We start from the raw sequence: 10000 nt of genomic DNA, 5'->3' as shown, positions 1-10000 counted from the left end.
GGACACCTCACCTGTTTATAAACCAACAACTGTTCATCACCTAAGAGAATATACAGTATGGTGTTTTATTAGTGAATGCTTTCAGTCCCCTGGTTAGTAATTAGCTCAGTGTTTGTGCCTGTGATCAGAGGCCTGTACTACGAAGCTGGTTCAACCTAACCTGGATATGTTTGAGTTAGCCGGTTGGCCTAATCCAAAACATACGAGCTCTCGCTAAACTGTACTACGACACGGGTTATCAAGTGGATCGCTCAAGCCAGCCGTGTCCTATCTAGTTAGGTGCGCGTTCACATGAAAGGGGTGGTATCTGGAGCATTCGACCAATCACAAACATGGAGAAGCGTACTGACAGCGCAGCGTCATACTTCCTGAATGAAAAGTCAACTATAATATTAGACATATGAAGAAGTTAAACTTTAAACATCCATGACTTAAACACTTTATCCAGGATCAAAGCCACATAGCTGCACCTGCAAGGTGAATACAGCTGGTAACAGAACAAGTGTTTGAATGCGTACATTAACAGGTTTATGATATCACTGCCCCGTCTAAGACACCATCTGACTTTCATTACATTTGACTCGAGTGTTTCCTCAACTTAATGTGTTGCTTAAAATAATACTTCTGCATCCAGTATGTGACACTGTGAGTGTTGCACGGCCAGATACCGCTCAGCTGACTCAGATAAGGAGATGATACATTATGATGTGATATGCCGCGGACTGTACTTAATGTTACTCTGATCCGGTTACTTATGTTGTGGCAGATATTTAAGTAAGCTTTCTTAACGCTAATGTTATAATAGTCAGATTGCTCTGAAGATGGGAGGTGATATTCTATTAATGTTCACGTTCACACAGTCGCTGATCTTTGCCGGCCGTCTTTCCTGCAACGTTAGCTTTTCTGTATTTCCTTTCTCCTGTAATGTGACTTGATCGCTTTAAACTCCGCACACTGAGCTCTGATTGGTCAGCAGGCAGTGCTTTCGCTGAGTTGAGCTCTTAGCCTGCAACCTAAACTGCTCCGGGGCAGGCTAGCCGCTCAGCACAAGTTACCATGGAGATCTAGCCTGCTAAAAAGAGAACCAGCTTCGTAGGACCGGAAACCCAGAGTTAACCTGAAGTTAGCCGCTAAGAGAAAATCCTGCTTCGTAGTATAGGCCTCAGTCCGTTGAAGTCACAACAAGTTTGCTCTTTCCGTTTGTTTGTCCTGTTTCTGATGGGTTGGAAGTAAACACTCCTGCTTCCTGTTTCTCTCTCTCTCTGTCTCTCTCTCTCTCTCTCTCAGTATCCTGGGGATGCATCTGTTCGGATGTAAGTTTGGATCCGAGGATCTGGCGAATAAAGACACGATGCCGGACCGGAAGAACTTCGACTCGCTGCTCTGGGCCATCGTCACAGTCTTCCAGGTGAGAATGAACGCGATGTACCTTCACCTGTACAAGGGGGGTCAAAGTGTCCCCACCCCCTGTGTGACTACCCAATTTGCATCTGCCATTTTGGACAGCTACGTACGGAACCGAAATAGGACATTTGACGTTCATACTGATCTGAGTTTTGTTCTTTAATCAAGTTTTTTTTATGAAAAGTAATTTCCCTATTCCAGAAGCCTCAACAGAAAAGGCTCGTCCAGACTAATAGATTTCTAAAGTTAAATAAATGAAAACAATTCACAGTTAAGAATTCGATATTCATTATTAATGCCATACATGATTGCATACATTTACAGTTTCTTATTGTTCCAGTGTGAAGGCTGTCAAACTAAAGTTAAATCCATTTCTCACTTATTCTAAGAATGACCTTAACCCACCAAAATGATTTCTCAAATAATCGGGAAACTACGTCGTAAAAACAACAAATAATCTCTCGTTCAGATTAATGCGGTCGGGTTGTTTTTCTTCTTTGCGAAGCAACACTGTGTCAAATGTCCCACTTGGGTTGCCGTACGTAGCGGTCCAATATGGAGGATCAACTCACACTGCGCAGTGAAAGTCAGGCAGACTCACCCCGGGTGTTTCTCAATCTCGAGTAAGGATGCTCCAGAGCCACTATTTCAAGCATACTATCGAGTGCCGCCGAAGGACTGTTCCAATGTCCAGCATACTTGGAATTCTACCGAGCCCGGCGTACTTAGTTTGGAGACATTTCGAGGCTGCACATGTGTAGACTCCGCGGTCTTAAAATCCCCACAATGCTTTGCGCACGGACCAATTTCCCCAAATCTGTGGCGGAAAATGTAAGGCCGGGCCTCTCATATGACGCACACCTGCTCGCCTGTTCCACTCTTCGTCTTCCGAATGCCAGGAAGCATTCTTGCCTCGCTTCTGAAGCAAGTGACTCGGAAGACATGTGCTACCAAGCAAGCATCCTCGACATTGAGAAACACCCCCAGCCTTAAACGCCTCCATTGGACTCCTTTGTTTACTTCCTGAATATGGTGGCATCACTACGTACCACTCCCACTTCTATTGGCTAGCACTCCAACACATTGAATAATAATAGTTTACATTTGTATAGCGCCTTTCAAGGGACCCAAGGCCGCTTTACATGCTGTGAACAAACAAACAAACAAACAAACAAACAAACAGACAAGTAGGGCAAATAATAAAGTAAAACAGCTCTTGTTCTTCTTTTACCGCTCATTATGGTTACTTTAGTTTTATGGCAGATTTCACAGTAAATTAAAAGTAACAAATGTGTAGAAGCATCTTGCACACTTTTATAATTCATGTTTATATATATAATATATTCTGCTTCCCTCCACCTCACTGCACCCCCCTTCCGTTTAACCACCATGGGGTCTAGAGCCTTCAGCCGCTCTGCACCCCGCCTCTGGAACTCCCTCCCACCTGACATCCGCAACACTGACTCTCCCCCCATTTTCAAAACACATCTCTTCACACTCGCATATCCACCCTGATCATTATCCATCACACATCCTCTGTTTTATTCATTTGATTGATTTATATACTGCATGGTCTTGTTAATGTCTCTGATGCTGGTGTGATGTATTGTATATCTTGTTTTTTATGTGTTTGTACGGCGACCTTGAGAGCCTTGAAAGGCGCCTATATAAAATAAATGCATTATTATTATTATTATATATATACCGTACATACAGTGTACGGTATATACTGTATGTTAATATACTAACACGTTGGTTGGGTATTCTAACTTATTGTTTGTAAAGTGTTTATATTTGTTTGTGTATTGATTATAATAATAACTCTATATACACAACACTTTTCAAAACAACATCACAAAGAACTTTAAATTATATTGTTTGTATGTAAGCATTTAGATACTCAATAAATTGTTGATTTGTACATAGTTACTGTTTAACCTAATATAATGTCATCATATTTTAATATATTTTAATATATTGTATTTATTTTGTTGCGGCAAAAAAACAACGTTCCGTTTTGTGGTCTCTAAACTACATCTAATCTAATTGAATCCTGATGCTCGCACATGTCCGAAGCATCTGGAAGCCTGAAGTCCCTGTTTTTCTTTTTTATTAATCAAAATGATGAAGTGCCCTTGAGCAACATCTCAACGTCTTCCTGCTCCACGGCTGCTAACTCAACTCGTCCCCATTCAGAGTCTGAACAAAAGACAATTTCCTCGTGAATAAATAAAACATATCAAATCAAATATTCCCTTTCACTCCGGCGTCCCCGCCCCTCCTCTAGTTCCCTCATTGTTCTCCACGTCTCTACCATAGGTTAAGTAGGTCTGCCTCTTACGTCGTGTCACATTAGATTAGTGATCAGTCTGTTCTGATCCAGTTTCTATCCGTCGTACTGCACAGTATGTATCACTCTTAATATAGCTCCCATGTATAATTCAGAGGAACATCTGATCTGGGATGATGTGTCTCTGACATGTCTGATCTCATGATGTCGCACATGGAGGCTTTCATGAAGCTTCACTGATCTGCAGTGTGTGGAGAGCTGCAGGAATGAGTCCTCAAGCATTCGAGCTGCTTTCCTCCTTTTGAAGTCCATGGTTTTCGGGTTAGATGACTGAAATGCGATGATTTGTTATCAAACACATTCTTACCTTTTTTTGTCACGGAAACTCGCGTAATGCTATCTTCATGCTTGGCTTACAAACAACACGTTGATGCTGTTACGCTCTATAGGCACACAAACTATTGCTTGTCTTCTTCTTGTGTTCTTTAAGATGAACAAGCATGAGGTGCTCAGAGTGTATTCATGTTTCTTTGCATAGAAACACATGATAGATACTTGCCAGAAATTAAAATTCATCAACACAACCTGTAATATCATAGCATTTTAGGTAATAATAACAACCAAATTGTAGATACCATGTTAGCTTAGCTTGCTAGCTACAACTGATACAAATCTGTTCGCGACAGCTGTCACTTCAGCTGCTCAAATCTCGAAGTAAATCGACATTTGATTTTGCTTTTGTTTGAGATTACGGACTTTAAAACGAACCAAGATATTGAAAAGGATCCATCATTAGCAACGTAAACAACACGCAGGAACACAAAGCTCGACAAGTGTAGAAACAGAATCTAATTGGGACGAGGCTAAGCTAACAGGCAACTATCAAACAAACACGAGTAAACAAATGCTAAACATTGTTGTGCTTTAATCCCCCCCCCCCCCCCCCTCTCTTTCAGATCCTCACCCAGGAGGACTGGAACAAGGTGTTATATAACGGCATGTACTCCACCACTCCTGTAGCCGCGCTCTACTTCATCGCCCTCATGACCTTCGGGAACTACGTCCTCTTCAACCTGCTGGTGGCCATCCTGGTGGAGGGTTTCCAGACGGAGGTAAAATGTGTCTGCTCAACCACTAACTAAACTAAATACAGCTGAAAAAACGCGGGAAAAGCTTCGTTTTCAGGGATATTCTGAATGAAAATCAGCCATAAAATTAAAAAACAAGAATCAAATCTATATGTTTAATCTTTTGTTGAATGCAGATCAACTTGTTGACATTGCTTATAGTTCTTACAACTAATTATATCTCTAAAAGCTGAGATTTTGAAACAAGTATTTTGCCCTGCTAGTTTTTGTTTAAAAAGAGACTGAAACTCGTGACTAAAGGACTCAAAGACGTGCTGTCTTTTCTGTGCGAGCTCACAGAACACTAATGGATGTATTTCCACGCCCATGCATACTTAACCATGTCATCCAGTGTGTGCATTAACCTGTAGCTTAGCGCTCCTTGCACTCTCTGCGGCGGGTTATTTGAGGACATGAGAGCTCTCTTCATCTTCACCTCGCTGCCAGCCTCTTCTCCTCCCACTCGCTCCCACTATCTCAGCAGTCGTCCTCATTATTTATTTGCTTTCTCCCAATGAAGGCCACATCATGAGGAAACTATGTCTGCTCCACTCATCTTATTCTTGTTCTCTTTTTTTGTACCTGGTTTACTTTTTGTCTTATTTCAACCCAGTCTCACGGCATTTTGTGTTATAGTGACGAAATTAATTTAATCTATTGATTCGTGTTCACCAACAACATTTCCCCATTTCGTGTCACACAGAACGATTAGTCCGGTCAGGTCTTGAAATACCAGAAGCTGTGTGGTTCATAAAAACATTTTCTTACTCAATATCTCACCCTAAGCCTAACCCTAACCCTTTTATTTTAAATTGTATAATATCGAATTTTTTGTTGCTGTCCGTGAGGAAAATAAATGTCTCAGAGCCTCAGAATACTGAAATCTGTATTTAAAAAAAAAAAAAAAATGCCATATTATTTGTTATTATTTGGTGCAGGCACGAAACATACTACCAATAGAAATACATTGCTTCTAAAATCGTTCTGTGTCAGAATGCTGAAAGTATTCTAATTTGTTATTATTTACATTGCTTTTAAAATTGTTCTGTGTGACACAAAAGAAATGGGGAAATCGTGCTGGTGAACACGAATCAATAGATTAATTTTGTGACTATAACATGAAATGCTGTGAGACTGTGTTGCTTATTTGTGCAGGTGTAAAGGTTGCAAAATCTGTGAAAGCTGTGCAATCCTTTTGTGAACTCACATCTCACTTTGGAAAAGCTGCTAATGACTGAGTAGGATTCAAAAGACAGAAACAAAAAGAAACAACAGGTGGCGATTAATGCTAAGAAGCTAGGTTAGCTATCTGTCTTTTTCCCATTTCTCTTCTCGTCCCCCTTTTTTTTGTACATGGTTCATTTTCTGTCTTATTTGTGCAGGTGTGCAGGTTGAAAAACGGTGTGCAATGCTTTTGTGAATTCACTTCTCACTTCTCAGAAGCTGCTAATGACTCAACAAGTTTCAAACAACATAAACAAAAAGAAACAACAGGTGGCGATTAATGCTAATGCTAAGAAGCTAGGTGAGCTTGCTATAGCTAGCTGGCTTTTTCACAACGTAGTTCTTGTTCTTTTGGATTTCCGGTCTGCAGACTTTGAAGACTGTTGATCTGTTGTTTTTCAAACTCATTCTAAAACATACCCTGAGCAAAAGCTCGTAACGACTCAACCGGTTTCAAAATACATAAACAAAAATAATCAATTGGCTAATGCTAAGAAGCTACGTTAGCTATCTGTCTTTTTCCCATTTCTCTCCTCGTTCTTTCGTCATCTTCTTGGTCTCTTTTTTTTTGTACCTGGTTTATTTGCTGTCTTATTTGTGCAGGTGTGCAGGTCACACAAGCTGTGCAATGCTTTTGTGGATTCACATCCCACTTTGCAGAAGCTGCTAATGACTCGATACGTTTCAAACAACATAAACAAAAAGAAACAACAGGCGGCGAATAATGCTAACACTGAGAAGCTAGGTCCACTTGCTAGGTTAGCTTGCCGTCTTTGTTCGCACGTTACTTCTTGTTCTCTTGGATCTCTGGTGTGCAGAAATACCAGACTGTTGATCTGATATTTTTCAAACGCTGGTAACGACTCAACCGGTTTCAAAATACATAAACAAAAATAATCTATTTGATAATGCTAAGAAGCTAGTTTTTGCTATCTGTCTTTTTAGCATTTCTCTTCTCGTTCTTTTAGATTTCTGGATTGCAAATGTTCTATTTTAGTTTTACAATCATCTATATATTGTATTGTCTTAATGTCAGCTGCAGTAGGCACAAACAATCTCTAAAAAACACTTTTTCAAACCAACAACCACACATACCTAATCTGTGCTTTGTCCACATCCTCTGTATCGTCTTCACCTTCTCTTCTTCTAATTCTCCCCCCTGATCTTTCCCCTGTTTTTATGTCATAAAACAAAAGTGATGTGTCCTCCGTATCCACATTGTGTTTGTGCTTCTTCTCTAAGACAGGATAATGCAGCAAACTGATATTGTTAAGAGACACCAGCTGGGAAAACAGAGTCTCTGAGCGTTTTATGGGGAAGCAAAGAGGTTGAAACTTATTGAGCCCATTCGGAGCACACAGGGCTTTATTTAAGACGGATATAAAGAAAGGAAGAAATGGAGAGAGTAAATCTCCAGCTGTCATTTTCCTTCTTTAAGGGGTGACAGCACCTTATGTTTGATCTCCGGCGCTCTTTGGCCCTCTTCTCGAGAGCAGGGAGAGAAGACTGAGAGAGGTTGACAGCCTCATAAAATATGGATTAATTTCAATGGGCTTCTCCTTCTCTTGCGTTTATCTGACTACAAGGGAATGCACGCTGATAGGAGGAGGGAGACAATGACCATGGAGGCTTTACATGGAGGCTTTACATGCAGCATAAGAATGCAATTAATGTATTTATGGCGTCTTACTGATATTAAAGTTAGCTTTTGCTACGAATGTATAGCTGTTCTCCCTTTCTGGCTTCGACTGATGATCCCAACTGACGTGCAATTAGCACTGATCTTGGCTAATTTGCATAAGAAGGGGAAAAGGTTGCGCTAAATGATATATTACCTCATTCAAATATGCTAATGGTATATAGGAACACCGAAGCGCTATTTGCTTTGCAGTGCGGTTAGTTGTTGAATGTCAGTTGTTGAGGGTGCTTTGAGAATTACACAATGACGTAGATTGATGAGGAAAAGAACAAGATCACAAGAAGAATAAGAGCTGGCTAGTTAACGTAGCTCCTTAGCGTTAGCATTTTTTAAAATCTATTTTCTCCCTTTCCCTTATTTGTGCAGGTTTAGTGGTTTCGAAAGCTGTGCAAACCTTTTGTGAGCTCACTGTTCACTTTACAGGAGCTGCTATGGATTCAGAAGGTTTTAAAAAGACATTAACAAAAATGGAAGTGCCGAATGATACTAAGAAGCTCTACCGGCTACATTTTTAGCATCTTGCTTTGGTCAGCAGGTTTTGAAAAACAACAAGAACGTTGCAAACAATGCTAAGAAGCTAAGCTAGCTCGCCAGATTGTTGGCATCTTTTTTTGAAGCAACTTCGATTGTACTTGCTTCATTATTATCATCATTAACTCATATATCAAATTCAGCTGCAGCTTGAATCTTCACACACACACACACACACACACACACACACACACACACACACACACACACACACACACACACACACACACACACACACACACACACACACACGTAGCATCCCTTTAAGGTCTATATACTCTGCTCTGTTCTCCTGTTTCATCACAGAGCTGTCGGCCTGACCCCCCCCCCCCCCCCCCCCCTCCTCTCTCCTTTCTCAAGTTAAAATCACTTTTTTTCTGCAAACACGAAGTTTATTTTTAGTCGGCCAAACTTTCCCTGCGTCAGAGTTGCTTGGTAACGGGCGCTTCAATGAGGTGATGCTAGTCAGGAGAGATTTTGAACACACACACACACACACACACACACACACACACACACACACACACACACACACACACACACACACACACACACACACACACACACACACACACACACACACACACACACACACACACACACACACACACACAGCGCCACTATTGTTTCCCTTCTGGCGGTGTGTGTCAGTCTTTGTTCTGCTTTTATTTTGTCTTGATTTACCTCCATCCTCCCTGTCTTCCTCTCTGTAACAGAATCTAATATCCGCTGCAGAGAGTGCAACAGCCATCTGGCTTCTTTATGGAGAACTATTAACAGCAGAGAGACAACGACAGCCATTTTCCTTTTTTACTACACCTTTCACTTTGGCAATAACCACACATCTCACACAACAACATGCACGACTCACACCCAGCGGAGGAATGCTTTGTGTCGAGATCATTTCATCCCTGCTTTCTGACTGAACGTTCGTCCATCAGTGGACCAACGGAGGGTAGACATGGCTGTGCTCGTCTCCTCTCTGCTGTCTTCACTTCTCATCCGATTTTTTTTATATTCAAAGGTTTCATCGTCACATGCACGAAAGCTGCAGCGTAGTATAAGTCCAAGGCTCCTCCAACAATACACTTATGGCTTAAAAATATATACAATTAGTGCAAGATATTGGTGCAAGGGATATACAACCTATACTATAATGCAAAAATACTCAGTAACAAGTAACATTCATGCATACTTAAAGTACACAAAGTACTTGTTGTGCATGATGGCACATTTCTAAATTATAATATATTAAATTACTGGACTATAATTATTGGTGCATTCACGTATTTATCACAGCTGGTAAAGGTGGAGCTGCTTTAAATTATCCTGACCAATAATTACATTTCAATGTTTATGTTACATTGTTAAAATAAGCCAATAAAACATTTTAGGTTAGTTTCCAACAACATCAACAACAACAGTCTCCTAATGGAAGTGTTTTGGGTCATATTTGCACCTGTCGGCCACCGTACAGTAACTCTGTGCATAAAAGCTAGGTAAAGCACAATATTGGAGATTCAAAATGTAGTGAAGTGGAAGTATGAAGTACCTACACGTGCAGTACTTGAGTATATGTACTTTATTAGATTACATTCAAATATGCAAAAGCTTTATAGTCATATACACAGTAGCTTCAGTGTAGTTATGGAAACCTTTAGTCTCCTCCAAACAATGCGTGTAGTGTAAGATTATCCTGCAAGACCAGTGTGCAAGTAATGCAGA

General features: G+C 40.6%; 1 protein-coding gene across 1 annotated transcript in view; it reads left to right on the top strand.

Moving 5' to 3' along the window:
• LOC307027869 (voltage-dependent T-type calcium channel subunit alpha-1G-like) overlaps window positions 1–10000 on the top strand; it is a gene marked incomplete at both ends in the record, with an annotated part of 79385 nt that overhangs the window by 23050 nt on the left and 46335 nt on the right. The window contains 2 exons of the mRNA XM_079696226.1: window positions 1288–1408; window positions 4651–4806. Of these exons, the coding sequence (XP_079552352.1) occupies window positions 1288–1408; window positions 4651–4806 (277 nt within the window). The remainder of the gene's footprint in view (window positions 1–1287; window positions 1409–4650; window positions 4807–10000) is intronic.

This window comes from Notothenia rossii, assembly GCF_949606895.1.
Source record: "Notothenia rossii genome assembly, contig: scaffold_212, whole genome shotgun sequence".
NCBI classification, from domain to species: domain Eukaryota; kingdom Metazoa; phylum Chordata; class Actinopteri; order Perciformes; family Nototheniidae; genus Notothenia; species Notothenia rossii.
The sequence above is the reverse complement of the archived record's forward strand: the minus strand, read 5'-3'. Positions and strand labels throughout refer to the sequence as shown.